The sequence below is a fragment of the Fusarium coffeatum genome, assembly GCF_003316985.1.
Source record: "Fusarium coffeatum strain FIESC_28 chromosome Unknown BRIP53273_contig_338, whole genome shotgun sequence".
Classification (NCBI taxonomy): domain Eukaryota; kingdom Fungi; phylum Ascomycota; class Sordariomycetes; order Hypocreales; family Nectriaceae; genus Fusarium; species Fusarium coffeatum.
The window spans coordinates 16-17,665 of NW_022158127.1; the positions used below are offsets into that span (position 1 = coordinate 16).

General features: G+C 49.3%; 4 protein-coding genes across 4 annotated transcripts; 1 reads left to right on the top strand and 3 right to left on the bottom strand.

The window, feature by feature from the left end:
- Positions 1–271: 271 nt before the first annotated feature.
- On the bottom strand, positions 272–1,555 carry FIESC28_10854 (uncharacterized protein; the record flags this gene model as incomplete). Its single annotated transcript, XM_031164984.1, has 3 exons — positions 272–738; positions 815–1,138; positions 1,195–1,555. 3 exons carry the CDS (start codon positions 1,553–1,555, stop codon positions 272–274), a joined length of 1,152 nt encoding a protein of 383 aa, XP_031010954.1.
- A 2,015-nt stretch (positions 1,556–3,570) lies between these two features.
- On the bottom strand, positions 3,571–5,973 carry FIESC28_10855 (uncharacterized protein; the record flags this gene model as incomplete). The annotated part of the gene is made up of 2 exons (XM_031164985.1): positions 3,571–4,578; positions 4,666–5,973. The coding sequence occupies 2 exons, from the start codon at positions 5,971–5,973 to the stop codon at positions 3,571–3,573; spliced, it is 2,316 nt and encodes a 771-aa protein (XP_031010955.1).
- Positions 5,974–9,718: 3,745 nt separating this feature from the next.
- FIESC28_10856 (uncharacterized protein) lies at positions 9,719–10,764 on the bottom strand (the record flags this gene model as incomplete). The annotated part of the gene is made up of 4 exons (XM_031164986.1): positions 9,719–9,871; positions 9,921–10,071; positions 10,269–10,389; positions 10,545–10,764. 4 exons carry the CDS (start codon positions 10,762–10,764, stop codon positions 9,719–9,721), a joined length of 645 nt encoding a protein of 214 aa, XP_031010956.1.
- A 4,991-nt stretch (positions 10,765–15,755) lies between these two features.
- FIESC28_10857 (uncharacterized protein) lies at positions 15,756–17,321 on the top strand (the record flags this gene model as incomplete). The annotated part of the gene is made up of 1 exon (XM_031164987.1): positions 15,756–17,321. The coding sequence occupies one exon, from the start codon at positions 15,756–15,758 to the stop codon at positions 17,319–17,321; it is 1,566 nt and encodes a 521-aa protein (XP_031010957.1).
- Positions 17,322–17,650: the final 329 nt, after the last annotated feature.

The following is a 17,650-nucleotide window of genomic DNA, read 5'->3' on the forward strand; positions in this document are numbered from 1 at the left end:
GATTCGCTGGTCGTCACCGACCCAACTACTAATCCGCCCCTTACCAGCTTGACTATGGGAGAGCGGACGGGATCCCGTATTTTCTGGTAGGTATGGTCGTATGTGTTAGAGATGTATGCATCTTCAATCTATAAACTTGCTAGCTACCTACATTACATAACCTCACCTACACTGGACAGAAGACTTGGTGTGGACCTAGTCCCAGACTGAGGTCTGTTTTCCATACACAAGTCTTTCATTTCCTAGATACCAATGGACATATTGTCACTTATCAAGTAGCTCCTAGAAAAACGCAGTCATCGTCATCTTCTGAGTCAGTCTCTGAATCGACATCTGGATCTGGATCTGGACCTGGATCTGATTCGAGGCCATGGTCCTCTGAGTCATAACCGTCTCCATTCAGAGGCATCCAGCCGCCCATGGGCGTGTTGTCGTCGTAGCTATAGAATAGCTGTTCGACCAGTTGGAGGTTTATCTGATGTGCCGCGCAGAAACCCTCAATGTGTTTCCTCCTGGTTCCAAAGCCCTGGATGTCCTTGAAGTATAGGAAAGGCTTTTTGGGTTGGTCTTCTCCCTCGTAGAACGGTTCCTTGGCCTGTATCATAAGGCCCACAGCCACTGTCCTGAACTCATGCCATGCACCGCTGCGAACACTTTCTTTCGAAAAGGTAAGCATGCAAAAGGTTATGGAAGACACAGGAAAATACAAAGGAGTTTCTCCGTCCCATAGGATGCCGTCTGGGAAAAAACAAAGTGATCCTGCGTTTGTCCCAGTGAGCTTTCTGTGCATTTGGTCTTCGTATTTGCAACTCACCAATGCCTCTTTCCAAGTAGCTATCTTCCACTTTATCTAGATTCACGGTACAGTCGAACATCTTCGGCTGGGTTTGACTCTTCGGTTGTTTTACAAAAACTATTTCCTGTTTGTCTGGATTTATAAGGTGGTTCTTGAAAGTCGGAAAATCATGTACACCTCTGAGTATTTTTGCGCCGTCAAGATCAGTTTCAGGAATTTCGAATTGAATGATTTTGGGGTACTTCCTGACCGCGAGTGAGGATCCAGTCGCAGCTGTTGGAACGATCAGGACAATCCACTTGAGATTGCCATCAGGAATTGCTGGGATGATGATGATTCGTTCTGCGAGGCATGAGCTAAACAAGTACCATAATGGGTCGAACAGCAACCAGCCTTACCAATGTGCTGATGAGGCATAACAAACACATGATGATTCGGATTAGACTTTTTACCTCTGGACGAGCGAAAGAAGTCCCAGCCAGGTTCGTCCGTCTCAGCTGTGAACTCGATCTTACCAAGTCCTTTGAACGGGGAAGTAACTTGAACAAAAGGCGACATGTTAGGAATCACCTCACGATCATACCCAGCAAAATATGCTGCAGGTTTACCTTGAAGGTATTGATTCTCCCATTGGAGCTGATCATCGGCTGCTTTTGCCCTCCTTCGTGCTATGCGGTCTTCTTTGGTTCTGGCTTTGGAATTAGACGCGCTTTGCTTGGGGTCTGATTTGCGAACGCGTCCGGAAACAACTGGCGGCATGGCGGATAATGGATTATATTGCCAATTGAGACCATATGCTTAGCGCCTTCACTCTTCCTTCCACGAAAGAGCTCAAAATTCGTATATTATCTTGGGTTTAGGGTATCAATAAGGGCGATCAAGTTGATGAGGTCTGTACAAGCATCAGCTCAGATGCGCGTGAGTGGCTGCGCTAACTACGGGTAGTGACGTCATTGGCCGGCATATGTCTGTAAAGCTTAATTCTTTTCATTGTTAGTGGAGGTTAGTAGTATCCATGGGTACGATATAAACAGTATAAAAAAACCCATGAAGCTTCTGCTATATCAGTAGCCTTGCCTACCTAATAGGCATTTATATCATCGTAAGTAAAGAGTACTGATGCATGTAAAGACGCTGACTATCTGTGATAAATTCATCGATGCCTTTTATACGCACGGTTAAGTCTGCTACATCACTTCCTAATCAATGTAACCATTAAAGATAGAAGCATCTATCTGTCCGATGGCATATCTTCGCTAGACAGCCTCGAAAGCACAAAGGTCTTAAACATCACTATTGTCCAGTGGAGATCAAGAAATAAATGTAGGTACTAAGTTAATGAATGGACTTAGTCTGGTAAAGGTTCATGACTAGATAACGTACCCTAGAGCCAAGTCTAAGGACGACCCCTCATTAACCCCGCCAATATGATGATACGATGAGCTACCTACTTGTAGGTGCCTTATCTAAGTTTCATATCATGACGCTTTGGTAGAATAGATCCATCTAAGATAATAGCATCTACCAACAAAAGCCACAAGACCAACGCCAGCAACCGTAACAATAGCGGACAGTAAAACATCATTTGTTTTCCAAGGAGAAGAGCCAATCTCGTACGTAACTTGACATCAAATCTATTTCTCATCTATGCACGACCTGTATTAGTGAGCCCTAACTGTAGCATAGTTAGTAAACTACTAGTAGATAGACACTGATATCCCCCATTCAGCGTTATGAATGCAGAGCCATACACGAGAAAGCAGCAGACATCTCTCGACAAGTTTTTTTTTCTGTATGGAACATTGAAACTATTGTACAGCTTTTGAAAACAACAACATACTCCTTTTTTTCACAAAGTTCGAAGGCGTTATCTAGAATCAGATGCCTCGAATGTGAATAAAAAGATAAAAATCAACACCGATACTATAACAGGACCATCCTAAAACCCCTTTTAAATGCAGTCGAGAAAAAAAAAGTCAGTGTGTCGAACCCCAATACTGTGAGATCATATGCTTTTCTTCTTCCATGTCCTTTTAAATCCGTAAATCCGCAACCTCCGAAGGCCCCTTGCTTCAGCATATTTTGATTCAATCATGAAGACCGACGCCTCTCGCTCCACGGTTACCATCACAACCGCCTGGCGCCCCGCGAGGTTATGTCAAATACTGTGGCATAGACACCTTGTGGCACGTGTTTTCCCATGCCCCGGCGCCTTCCGAACAAACAAAACACCTTCCTAGAATACGCCCCCTCTGAAAACCAATGAATCGAGCCTTCGAGTCAACCATATGTCGTTCGTGGAGACCTTCCTCAGTCGTCCTAGCGTAACAGTTCGCTTTGGCCATTTGAATCGCTTAATGGGGTATCAAATATCTGTATCGTATCCTCGCCCCCTCTGCCTCTTTCGCATTCTGTCGGGGAAATTCGACAACTGTAACCATCTTTGGTGTCTCTGTACGCCTGTAACCTTGGCTCGATAGACCGCAAGCCACCCTCAAGACTCACCAGCTTATGTGCCGTATGCTCTATTGAAGACAAGGGTCAAAACCCGATCGACAGTGTCGGGCTGATAATAGACAGGGTAAAAACAAAAGCAAATTCTGACCAGCGACTTGAAATCGTAAAAACATTGGCAAAACCTGGGACGCGTAAATTCGTATCGACCCAGATCAACGATGTGACAGCAAATTCAGATATGCCGCACACTAGGCCATAAGGAAACACAGGCAGAGTATATCCACAACAAGCGACGTTCTTATTTCTGAGGGAGTAGTTTAAGACTCAGCACTTTCGGATGATTCAGCGTGCACACCGTTGGTAAGTGGCGTGGCATTCTCAGCATGGCCGTTGGTGAGAGCTTCAACACTGGTAATCTGGGTTTCGCCATTGGGGCCAACAAGAGGAACAGTTCCAGAAGGGGAGAAGTCAGGGACTGTGGCTGAGAGCTGGCCGGTGCCAGTTGGGGCGACTCCATCAACGCCATACGGTGCGAAGTGCTGGACAGAGGGGTCTTGAGCATACATAGTACCGTATGGCATTTGTGGGACACCGTTGAGTTGGCCATTGGTGTAGCCGTGGGATCCATTCTTGAAAGTGACGTTGCCGGGTTCCCTGCGAGCCATTTGCTCTCGACTTTCGACTGGCAGGACAAATGTTTGCCAGCCTTCTCGACGACGAAGAAGCTCGATACCGTCGTCTGTGACGCCGTAATCGAGTTCAACTGATTCCTCGCAAACATGTCGAATAAGGTTGATGTCTTCGGTCAAACTTCTTACCCGATTGAAAGCAGCGATGAAGTGAAGACTGACAAAGCCTTGCGAATCTATGTGCTTTCGGAGGAACATATCTTTGCAAAGATTCTCGACAGAGAAGTAGTACTCGACTTGAGACTTCAGCGCAGGCATAAGAAGCTGACCGAAATTGAGTTGTGGATAAGGAGTTACTTCCATAGGTGCCGCCATAGCATAATCGTAGGGAGGGTATTGAGGCTGGGCGACGGGCATGCGGTTGCCACTGTTGGGCGCAGACATGCGATGGAAGTTGTTGGCGCCATTGCGGCCACGTCCTCGCTGAGAAGGCGTAAAGACGCCACCATGACCACCTTGTCGCATAGGGGGGCTGTAACCTTGAGCTCGGGATGCATTGGCACCTTGGCCATGATATCCAGGCCCAGAAATAGCATGCTGAGACTGGGAGTGGCCATGATGGCCACGTCCGCGGTAGCCACCCCTACCTCTATCGCCGCGGCCTTCGGGGCGATCGCGGGAAGCCTGGGGAGTCTCCTGTGCGAGATGATGATTAGCATACCGCAAATGCATGGTGAGTTGATTTCGAGTCCAAGAATACGTGCATCACACGACGTTACTTACCGTAGTTTGGGCGGAAGGGTCCTTGGCCTTATCAGATCCCGCATTTGTTGAGGTCTTCTTCTGACCGTTGGCAATCTCAACCGATGCACGCTTGGACGCAGACTGCGATGCGGCGTTGTTGGAGGTATCCCGAAGCTTGTTGTCATTGACCTTGGTTGCCGGCGAGGTGGATGCCAGCTTATCTGTGGCACCGTTGGTAGCTGCTCGGTTGGTAGTATCGCGACTACCACGAGCGCCACCGCGGGGTTTAGAGCCACGCATTTGAGGGAGTTGAGTCTCAAAGTTGACCGTAGGGACGAAGTTCACGTTCACCCACTTCTGTCGGGGTTTTGACGAGCTACCGTCCTCTTGGCTATCCTTATCAGACCGGTCGGACTTCTCGGGTGTCTTCTCAACCGCCTTCTTCTTGCCGTCCTCCTTGATGGTAGAAATGGCAGTCTCGGGAGTAGGCCACGCTGCCGAGTCGTCGACCGAAGGAGGGACTTCGCTCTTGCCATCCTTTTCGTTCATCCTTGAGCCTCGAGGGCCATTTCGCTCTGCTCGGATAGCGCTGTTTTGTCTTTGGTGTGACTTAACACCATTTGTGTGGGGTGCAGGTGACACTTCGGTCTTCTTGTCGTCCTTGTGACTTGAGGTGCCGTTTACTGTAGCCTCCACGGGCGTAGGGGCAGGCTTGGTGGATTTCGCCTGGTGAGCCTCCTTGCGTTTGTGCCAAACGTTGACGCTAGGAATGGGAGCTTCGGAAAGTTCAACCTTTGGTGGCTCGGGAACTGCCTCCTGCTCCTTGTCTGTCGCTTGTTCACCGGCTTGTTTCTCTGAAGCCTTGCCCTTCTTACCTCGCCTGGCCTTTCGGGAGTCCTGCTCGTCGACAGACCTTGTAGCATTGCTTGAAGACCTTGGTGTCTTCTCATTGCGTCGCCAAGGGCGATCGGTTCTTCCACCGTCGTCCTCACGCCTCGACTCGGTTCGTCTGCTTTGTGTCGACTCGGAGCGGGCGTCGCTTTCAGAACCAGGAACGCTCTCCACATCCTGCTTCTCCGATGCAACCGCAGGGGAGTCAGCGTTCTCAGGAGTTTCAGAGTTGACATGCTCGGAGGCAGGTAGCGAAGCCTTCTCGTCTACTGCTACTGCAGCAGAGCCAGTGTCTGCCGTGGAAGCCTGGCCATCTTGGACGGAAGCAGCGGGGTCGGTGGAAGCAGTGGTACTATTTGAGGCAGGGACAGTGTTACTGCCCTTCGCAGCTTGTGCGTAGGAAGTCATCGAAGGAGCGACCGTATCGTTGGTCTCTATAATGGCTGATGGACTCATTTCGAAGTGAGCCGTGCTGTAAAGATTTGCCGTCGTAAGGTCGCGGAAAAAGTAGACCAAATGTGTCTAATTCACTCGGGTGACCAGCAAATGAAACTGAATATTTCTAGAGAAAATCCCAGAATGTCTCTCAAGCCCTTCCGGACTCTAGAAGAGGCGCAAAGCACCTGTGTGCAATACAGTCGTTTGCTGTTTGTATACTCCCAACAGATGAGGGCGTCGGTTGTCGCGACGAATCGAGCAAGCGGCCAGATATCGAGAATGCGAGTCGAGGGAAGGGTTTAAGGTTGAAGGTGGGAGTCGAGGGCTTCAGACCTAATGGCTGAGTCGAATTGTGCGCGAACGATGCGTGCGAGGCGATTCAGAAGTTCAAAGGAGGAGAAGCGAACGTTTCTGCGATGTCAGAATATGTCTGCTTAACCGAGACTGATGGTCTGAAGTAAAAGATTGTCGTGTTTGGGCAACGGAAGAAAATCAGGACACCCGGGCTGTGCTATTTTGGCCTTGGAACTTTTTTTTTCTCCAGGTCAAGTGCAGAGCCAAAGAGATTTAAATGCCTGACAAGGACAAGGCGATTGCAAGGCAAAAATATCAGGTACTGGTATCACAATCGAAATCAGAAACCAATCCGAATATGTCTGCTTGCTGCGTTGCAATGTTTTGTCCGTGTCAGAGAAAAGCGTAGGAACAATCAGGCGGGGTGGTTATGATGGAGGGTTCAAGTGACGGATGGGAAAGTTGGGGAGGGAGGGAATCAGGTAAGCGTATGTAGGTATACAAACGTAACCTTGGACCAGGGCAAAGAGATTTGCAGCGGCAATTCTTATAAAATAGAATTGGGCTGGCGAGAGAAGTGTGTTTTACAGGAAGAGGGCGCACGGAGACCGGACAGGCAACGAAAGAGAAAATGCACGCCGGAGGTTATTTTTTGCGTTGTGTGAATAATAAATTTTTTTTCCTATGCCTATCCCCCCTCTCTTACTCGCAGCGTGGGTAGGCTCTAAATTCTAAGTAAGGTAGTTCTGATCCGCAGGCGGAAGGTACCACGGAAATGTACTGCGGCTAACTGATCGAGAAGGTACCGATGCGCCGAATGAGAATCCTTCCTTGGGAAGGACCTACCTGACGATGGTAGGTAAGGAAGGATGGTGGATGAATGCGTAGAGGGAACCTCTTCCTTCCCACTCTAATCACCTACTACCTACCTTGTTAGATTTTTCTTGCTCTTTAAGCGGATACGCACAGTCACGTAGTATTTTTATTTTATTATTCTACTAGCCTTTCTCTTAGGTTTCTTCATTTCTGATTCCTGTCTTTTTTTAATGATTGATTGCTGTTTACTCCCTCCCTCTGGCGTACTCCCTTGACGCTACAGGGATTTGTTTGCCGAGTACTGAACAAGACAAAGATGCATAGCCATGGCCTGTTTGCCTATTGGATGTCGACATCCTTACTTATGAATGATGCACTGCAGAGCTTACAGACCAATCCTGACTGAACTGCAACCTTAGTACCCGGGCAGTACTCAATCAGCGCATTGCAGTGCAGTGCCTTGTACAAGCAGGTCAGCTGCGGGGGAGACGGAAACCTTTGTGTCGAGTTACCTACTTCACAACATACTACATAGATGCTTCTAGATAGTAGGCAGAGTACTGCGCGTACAATGAGTTTGTTGAACTCGATGAAATCTCATTGAGCCAGAGCGCCACCTGGGTAGTTTATTACTGACTCGGAGTCTGCAAAGCCCTGGTCTGCAAGCGATACTAGGTAGACACTAAGGTAGCCCGGATAGTCAAGTCAAGTCAGGGTCTCGAGATCATCTTCCAAATTCAGGGCAAATCAAAGATACAATAAGCAACCTAGCACCCGACTTCACTCTTGACTTGACTGTGCCCCACTTACACTCATGTACTTACTCACTGCGAGGAGCCGTCATGAACCCGAGACCCCGGAAGAGGTCTGGGTAGAGGTCAAGACCACCAACCGAACCCGGACGACCGTGATAGGGTGGAGATGCGCGAATATAATTCGGCTTTTCTTAGGTTATGTTGCAGTGACTTTGCGAGTATTTTTCTCTGAATGATTGTTTTTTAGCTTTGCTTCTTTCGGCTTCTTCAGGCGTCACGAACTTCCATGCTATCTGCTAACCTTGTTACATACCTTAGGTATAGTAGAATTTAACTTCAGTGAGCTCCATCCTGTTGGGGTGGCATGGATACACAGCGCGAGGTTGAAATACGCAGTTTGTACACGACAATCAGACATTTGACACAAACTCCAGGGCAACCAGATTTCTTCATGTCTCCAACAAAGCCTGATCCATGTAAGTAACATGGTAGCGGCTTGGGGCTTATCCAAGGCAAGCCATGGATGTCATAGGTAGTTTGGAATTAGATGTTCGGGATTTCCTTTTCAATTTAAAACAATGGTCATCTATCTAGGTAGGTACCTTGGGGCAAAGTCTACCAACGAGTCAACCTTGGATCGCCAGAACTAAAATCACGATACTTTGGATGTCTATTGACGTGTTTGATGTTCGCCAAGACACGCAGTCGCAATACTTTACAAGAGCATCAGACCAGGGCCAAGCCGTCATGGTATCAGAAGTATGGCCTTCAAGAGCAGGACCAACACTTGAGGCTTGGTACTTTATTTCGGTGCCCTAAGCTTAGATCCCCAGTAGCAAGCGAGTAACTTCGATTTCAACAACTGTGTGTACAAGCTATGTACGTAGATAAAACAAGCCCATGACGATTGAATAAATTGCTTGCCGTTTTTACGCGCCCCAAAAGAGGGCACAACAACCCACAGACAAACGATGGATACCGATGCTACGACTAGTATGGAGCAAACAGCTACAGAATCCAGTTCCACTGTACCAGATCAATACACATCGTAGTTGACCAATAGAGACATGTTATGTTAGTTGGTTCCAGCCATGGTCTTGCTGTCCCTACAACCACGCTCTGTATTGACTTATACGGTTACCTGAAGCTTGATGAACTCCATTTACAAACAAACACGCATACCTATAGTCTACTTCTCCAAGTGCAGGGAGCTAATGCTCCGAGTAGCCCGAAGGATCCTTGCAATATCTTGGCTGGAATCACGAGCCTGTGATTGCAATAATTCCTCTACTGAGCTATCTACCTCTTCTGATACCCTCACTGTCAAGCCTCTTCCGAGGTTGCAAGCCGAGGCCGCTCAGCCGCTGGTCGCTTATTGGACACAACACCTGATGGCCTGCCCTTTTGGGGTAACAGCATCTGCAGTTCTTAACGTTATCTTATCTTGTCCAATATCAACTAATAGCTAACGGATGACTGGAAGACAAGTTGCAGATATATCATGTATCAACCTTTGGTGAGAACCTTATTGTCGCCCACTGCTCATGTTTTAGCAGTTTGTGTGTTTGTTGAGAATTGCGATCTAAAACCTCCCGTTACTTTATAGACTTGAGCCAGAACTCGTGATGCTGCTCCAGAATTCACGAAATGGTGCTCTTTGAGTAAAGGTTCAAACTTGAGTAACAAGAGTGTTTGAGCACACAATGCATTTTCCATTATCCAAAATGGACAAGTGTCTTTTCCCCAAATACAAACTATTTTTCGCCATTTGTTGCTAATATTACACGAGGCACTCAGCTGATATGCAGAAAATATTGCAATATCACTGGAGCATGAGAGTAAGTTCAAGGATAAGACAAGCTCTAGGGATGCTTGGTCTTCAAGAATAAGATTATTCTCTAGCCCGTCATCCAAGCTGTCGCCTGTCTCGCTCCAAACGATGTGGCAAAACGCAGACCAGTAGATCCCATAGGGAAGTAACTGATCAAGTACCAGATCAAACAAGCAAGTTGGACGAGAGCAGAGAACAAGGTGAGAATTGTACTGTGAAGCTACCGGTCTATTAGTATTTGTAGAGCTACAGAACAGTTCTAAACACACCTTCAAGGCAAACACAAGCGTCAGTGTGATGGATCCGAAATAGGCCGCCGTGAACGGCAGTCGAGGCGTCGAGAGAAGATGATAGACGTAGTTCATAGGGCCCATAATAGCGGCAAACGACGCCAGAAACATTAGGGATCCCACAGACCATCTGCGTACCCACGTGTTAGCTTCTATATGCGATTTTGAAATTCACCATGTCGAATCTACGACATCATAGTATGGGCAAAACTAGTCACACAATCAAAACGGCCTTGCAGTAGCAAGCCCGCGTGACAGCGATCGGCAAGGAGAATAAGGGACGACGCAGGGCAGCCCGAAAGGGACGTGCAGAAGTTCCCGACTTACAAGATGACAAACTTGCGTGGTCTCAGTGAGAGGACGGGGAATAGAGTGAAGCAGATGACGAAACATGCTACAGCAGCGAGGTTGCAAGCTCCAAAGATCAACAATCGATCCCATCGACTAACTGCCAGTCGGGTTAGTGTCTCCTAACCACGAGGCATGTCACCTCGCATCACATGCATAGTTCAGGACATGGCTCAGATGCAATGCACATGTCCCGCTGCAGGGGTGCAGGGATGCCATAGGTGAACATGAAATGATATTCCAAGGTTGACTTACGAACAAACCAGCCTTCCTCCTCCTCACGTCGGTTGGGCGCAGGTAGAGGCGCGCCGGCACTCTCGGTGGTGGGAAGGCGAACATAACCACTGCCTCCTTGGAAGGGATTTAAACTCTGTATGGAAGAGAGCAATCCGCTTTGCTGCGAAGTGTTGACTGGTTCATCGCGACGACTCCAGCCAAGGGAGTTTATAGAGTCTCGGAAGGAAGAAGAGGCCATGGCGGCAGACCCAGAAGGGCGGGAGCGTGAAGGGACGGGTTCAACAACGACAGGACAGGGACGGAGCGGATACGTCGATCGTGCGGCGCAGGGTCAGGTTCGGGCTGAGATTCAGATTCGGGCTTGAGTTCGAGCTCGTAGTAACGCTGGGGTGGGAGGGTCGTAGGGTGCCCGATAATGGCGGTCTCGTATCAAACTAGGAGGATAACTTGGAAGAGAAACATCCACTTCCTTGGAAGGCCTGGCAAGGTGGTTGTTGCGGTCAGTCGACGAGTGCCGATAATATAGATAGGCAAAGGTAAAGTAAACGGGGCGGGCAGAATTGGCTGCCTACCGCGATCTGTCACTTACAGGATGTGAACAGCGCGCTGACGACGCTGGTTTGCGCAAGGCGGCGACGTAGATACGGTGCCACGAGTCGTTGGAGGCTTGGAGTCAACCTAAGGGGGTGCGAGGCTCGGATTCGATTACAGCGGTAGATTACCGCGCGTGCCGCTGGAAAATGGTCGGAAGCGGCAGCTATCAGCAAAGGAACGATAGAAGCAACGGCAGATGTGCGACAAGAGGAGCGGAGTATTTCGCGCGAGAAGGAGAACAAAACGGGGGTGATTGGGCGTTTGAAGAGGAGTGAAGTTGGTAGTTGGTAGTTGATAGTGAGTGGAGGGCGACACTAGTTGATGGGTTGGGGTTGGGTGTGTGGTTCCTTCCTTGTATTGGATCACAACCCATTCCAAGCCTTGCCTGCTCTGTCGTCCTCTTAGAAGTGTTCCCTGCAGTTGAGCAGGCGAGGAGATTATATGATTGGCTCCGTCAAAGTGGACGCTAGCTTGGGGTAGGTCTGGTGCCACTTGGGCCTGTAGCTCCGCATCTTTCCAGCACGGCCCGTCCTTGATTGATGGAAGCCTCAGCGGGGACGGGAGGGATCATGCATGACAGAGAAGCATAGCATATCGCCAGGGAGTCATAGCTTGTACATACCTAGGAACCTACAGTAGCTCACAGGACCTCTATCCAACAGGTAGTCTAGCTCGGGCGAGCTGAACTGAGTTCGGAGCCTTGCAGGACGAGACCCTGGGAAGAGATACAGAGGTTTCAAGTTCAGCCTAAGCAGTAACTTAGCCAACCGCACATAAGACTATCTTGCTTACTGATGTTATCTTACATGTGAGCCATGCCCAAAATGTGCCTTCATGAGGGACAAGGTCTGGGTGGAAGAAGACTTGAGCGGGTTCCATTCTATGTTTACCACTTGAGGAGCGGACCGTAGAGGGCCGGACGCGATCCGTAGGGAACTAAGTCGGCAAACCGTGAGGATAATCTGACAGAAAGACATACACACCTCCATCCATGCTGAGATTAGAAGCAAGGTGGAAAGGGCGATATAACGTTACTACATGACAAGGCAGATATCGTAGTAAAGCCCAGCCTCACTCCGGTACCCTAGGCATCAGTATCAGAGTGTCGTCAGGCTGACGAAAGTTGATTCTCATTTACTCCAAAACACTCCGCCGTATACCTTTATTACGAGAAACAGCCGTGTTGAGATATTCTGTAACAAAAGATGGTGGTCTTGAGCTGGAGCGCGTGAACAGGGAAGCCCAGAAAGGATGGGAAAGCCTTCAGCGCATGACCGAGCGCAAGAGGAGGAAGCTAGGATGGGATAATCGATTGCATGTAGCAATTCCCGATGAGTCCTTCGAGTCCAAACGGAGACTTGGGCTTGGTGTCTTAAATCTCAAGTCACGTTCAGCTGGCGCCCACCCACACACTAACACCCACACCCTCCTCCCTTGACTATCAACTCTCGACAAGTGCTATGCGCACTGCAAAACAGAACGGAGATAGCAAAAGACCATGGCGGCCACCATTACCGCCAACTTTCTCGATTCATGTCCAAGTCTAAGCCCAGTTTGCATACAACTTCAAGGGGACCAGTGACCGCCGCCTCCACGTTTCGTCCGGAATACTTGGTGTCAGGCGGGCCAGAGACGAAGGAAGTTGTACATCTGACTTGATGGCCGTACCTAGTATTTTTAGCTCGTTTTTGGGAGTATAAATTAGGGGATCTTTGTGCCCTTTAGCCTGCGGCAAATGATCGAAGATCTCATCTTGCAGCTGTGATAGAAAAGGACCTTATTCTTTGGCCTGGCCTTTACAGATACGTCGTCAATTGGAACTGTATTCGAAACGAAACGGATTTTTCTGAAGGAGTAAGCATAGCCAAAGGAGACGAAGGGAAAGAGGAAGAACAGTCGAGGGAGAGGAAGTTTATTACAAGATCAAGAGCAAGGCTAAGAACAGAACAAGAAAAGACAGTCGTTAGCAATCTACCTGCCTACCTCCGAAACGCAGCTCCTCCTTCCCGCCTACTATTCAATACCATTTGATCGTCGTCCATACCTACCACCTTCGTGAGAGTAACCACCAAGACAAGACAAGACGGGAGACCCTTACATTGGTGTATGGGCCTTGTTCGTATCGGATCTTATCGACCCCCCCCTCAGCCACGGCTGAGCGTTTAACTGTGTTGGACCCTTGACCGACTTATCGTCACCATTGTTAAGTGGTCTAAATTACTTACACCACCCTCACCTCGCCCAGGCCATCACCTGTCCTCAAGCTCTAGGCCCCTCCAGTTCACTTGCGCGGCGCCAGAAATACAATAAAACCTCAGACCGCCTGCCTTGGCCCGACAAATCGAGAACGCCCATCCTGCTTGACCTATCTTGTCATTCCCAAACTATCCGATCCTGCCGCCAGTCTTACGCCATAGCTGTGGAGGTCCTGCTACAAACCCTAGTCTACCCATCAGACAGACATCAGATCAGATCCATCTGTCTCGACCTGTGCGCTTTGATAAATTGAGACGCACCCCGCGATCCAAAAAGCAATAATTCCATCTACTGTACCTACCTAGGCTTTCTTCCATTAGTCTTTCGATAATCGCAAACTACCAACAAACCGGACTGTGCTCTCTTCTATCTCTTGTGCCTCACCTCACATCATCCCGAGGGACGAACGACATCACCGTACATCAAGGACCTGAACCCTGCATTTCGGTGGCCCACCATCACTCTATTTCCCGATTAGGACTGAGGACTTCACCCTCCTCGACCACAACAGCACAGCAGCGCAGCGCAGCAAAGCACAACTCTGCTCAGCTCAAGCAATACAAGACCTGGCCAGACCAGACCAGAACATAACATAACAGATTACCTCACACTTCCCGAGTATAAATCGGGTACTTTGTCCAGCCGTGCCCTTTCTGCTCGACTTGACTTGTCATATCATTCATACTCTTATTATTCTCGCATCAGCCAGCGCCTTATCCACCTCGGCTATCATATCTCATCCTTATAAGTGCCAAAGAGACGGTTTCCATGCCTCCTGCGCATCACAGTGCTTTTAGTATTCCTGGTGAGTAAAGAAAGAATACCATTTCCTTTTCAGTTCAGTTCAGTTCAGTCTACCTTGTCCTTTCTCCTGTCGACTCGCATTGCATTGCATACCTACTGTACCTATCTGCCTGCCCTTCTCTTTGGATCCAGTTGTTTCTGCCCAGAGAAATTCCGACCAACCGTTGGACCTTTCATGGCAGTACGACGCATCATAGCCTCCCGTCATTCATTTAGCACCTAAACCCCTCCTTCGTTTGACTGCTTCTGCTTCTCTTTGTTCCGCAAACTGTTTGCTGGAACTGTCTGTTGCTATTTTATCTTCTTTTCTTCTCTGCCTGGCAAGTTTGCCTCTTTTCCCAAAAATAAACTTTCCAAGAAAAACAAAACAAGTCCTTCCACGTCTTCCATAACGAGTGTCTGTCTGTCTGTCTTTCTTTGGCCAGCGCTCGGGCAATGGAAGTTAGCTGCGAGGTACAAGTAACATCCACTCATCGGGGACCCCCTCTTTCTTAATCGGGTGGCACCCACACACATCGCATTTCGCACTCTCATGCCCCAAAACCAAAAGCACCATCATCATCCCTCAAGCCGCGACTCAGACATCCGTATTTAAGAACTACATTGCTGACTGGTCATTTCACCATTCCAAGAACAGCCACTACAACCTTGAAATTAAACTCTTCACCGCCTACCTCGACTGAGCCCGCGTTTCAAGCTGCGACTCAGACAAGGACAAAGAACCAACAAGTTCAACAACCCCTCAACCGCTGTTCCGACAGCATCTCCAGACCAGACTAGGTACCTACTGTGGCTAGTACGTGCCTGAAGATAACTGGACCTTTTCGCCCGTGCGTTACCAAGTAACTCCAGCCCAAGCGCCCAGCCCGCACTCTGCTCTTTCGACTTGCGGAGTACCTACACGCCCAGGAAACGCCCCCCAACGCTTAACCCCTTGTAGGTACTTACCTACCTGGAGGCCCTGCGCTGCGCACTCGGTGCCCGCCATTTCAACCCCCTCCGACCCCGAACTTCTCCTTCCGACTTACGACATCTATCTATCTCTCACAATCTAATCTTCCTTTGGCTCCCACCATATCCGACGGACCAGCTACTCGTCGCCTTCGAGCCTTTACTTATCTACTTAGCACTGGTAATCCGTTTATGGACTACGGATAGTGCTCGTTCCATCTCACCCTGCTCTGTTTGCTCCCTGCAGCCAACACTCTCTGCCTATCTGGTGAGTCAAAGTTACAAGCCTCAAACCCCCGGCTCTCCGCCCGCCACTCTTCTTCCTCAGTGTAACCTCCGCGGCGGTAGGCACTCCATTCATATATGGATGCCCGCTCCTCATCGCCGAGCCCGGTCTTCTCTACTTCTCCCCCGCTTTGCGTTCCGCGCTGTCTTGACAGAATACTGACTCGAACCCTCAACAGGCCAGTTCTAGCTTGATATTCGTATTCTGAACGTACCATCACCCTTAGCCGAACTGGTGGACGCCCACAATATTTCGCCCACATCCCCTTCTAGCTAGGGCGTCAACATCCGACTCTCCATCCTCGACACAACAAACTCATCTTTGCCATCCTCGTCGAAATGGCCCAACACGGTTTCAATCAATTTGGCAACGGCCACAGCGGGGCGAGTATCGACCCCAATGATCTCGCCATGTCTGGCGGTTACTCGCCCTCCTTCAACAACAACTTCAACTCAAATTCCGGGAACGGCACCAACGGCTTCACGAATAGCTCCGCCATGTTTGATGACGATGAGCTTCTCGATGGCCTCAATGGACCTCCTGTCACCCAGTCTGGTATGGGTGGCGGACAGGACTTCGCAGGGCTAAGTATGGGTGGCTTTTCTCAAAATGCCTTCTCCCACCGTAATTCCGGCTTGCAAATCGATCCGTCTCACATGAACGGCTACTCAAGTACTCCCGACGGAGATCCTATTCAGAGTCCATTCAACACCGGCTTCAACCCTCAGTATCGACAAATGCAGGGCCATTCACTTGGAACCTCCCTGCACTCGCCATTGTCGTATTCCGAGTCTCCTTTAGCCGGTGCCATGAATGCTGACAGCAACGACCCTAACTATCTCAAGGCCAGAGCCCGAATGTCCCAGCAGATGCAACGAAAAGCTTCCAACAACAGCCGTAGTCCCATGTCCCCAATGACCCCAAAAACTGCTACACTCCATGGGATGACGATTGGATCGCAGGAGTCCCCAGGTTTCGGCGGTCAAGCCATGAAGTCGGCCAATGGACAATGGCTCAACACCCCTGCTGGAAGCATCCCCGCTTCTTACAACTCGGGCTTCTCTTCTCCCATGCAACCAGGCATGAACCAAATCAGTGAGGTCATGATGAAGGGCGGTACCTCAATGCCTGCTAAGCTCGGTGTCGCTTCGAACGCTGTTTCGTCTCAGGAGATGAAGAGGAAGCGCCGTCGTGAGTCTCATAATCTTGTCGAGCGTCGTCGACGAGACAACATCAATGAGAGAATCCAGGATCTTAGCAGGCTTGTTCCCACACATCGTCTCGAAGATGAGAAGATCCGAAAGTTGATTCAGAACGGCACACCTCTATCACCTTCGTTGACCGGAATATCTAGTCCCCAGGCAACTTCAGGGCTCGCTGGACCAGGCGCCAGAAGAGCCACTGGAACCAGTGCTGGCAACATCACAACAGGTCTTCCCATCGAAGACAAGGACAAGGGACCCAACAAGGGCGACATCCTCAACGGTGCTGTTAGCTGGACTCGAGACCTCATGTGGATGCTCCACCTCAAGCTTCAACAGCAAGAGGAAATGATCAATACCATCACTGAACTCGGTGGTCACTTTCCCTTTGAGATGACAGAAGATGAGCGACGTATGCATACAGAGCTCATGGATGCTTTCTCCAAGAGTGAGGGTCTCTCGTACTCGCGCACAGCTGGATCCGGTCTGCGAGTGCCTCAGCACACTGACTATCGCGGAGAGTCCCTGTCCGGTGGCGGCAGTAGCCTCGATCCTGTTGCTATCAGCCCAGATGACGCTCTCGACCTGAACGACACAAACCAATTTTGGAATGATCCTCATGACCTTGATGAGAACAACAGCGGTCATGCTTCCGTCAACTTCAAGGAGGAAGATGAATATGACATGGACCTTACTCATTAGTGGCCTGTCTAGTTTGTCTCCTTCTTAAACATATGTTGCGACCGTGGTCAACGGATTCCCCTCTCTTGTTGGCGTTCACAGTATCACTGGTGTCTTTTTCTTATTGCATATCACTCTCCTTCCTGCCTGGATTCTATCCGAGGTCTTTTTGGAGATGTGAATACTATGGTGTTCGGCATTGCTTGGCTGTGTTTTCATTACTTTTTCTCTTCTGGGGCGTACCCTTCGTGCGCGTAGGTATGGGATACATTATATAGGTTTACAGGGGCATGTCCGAATATCGGTTCACATTGTTCTGGGGGGGGGGCTTTTGCTTTCTGGGTTGCTTC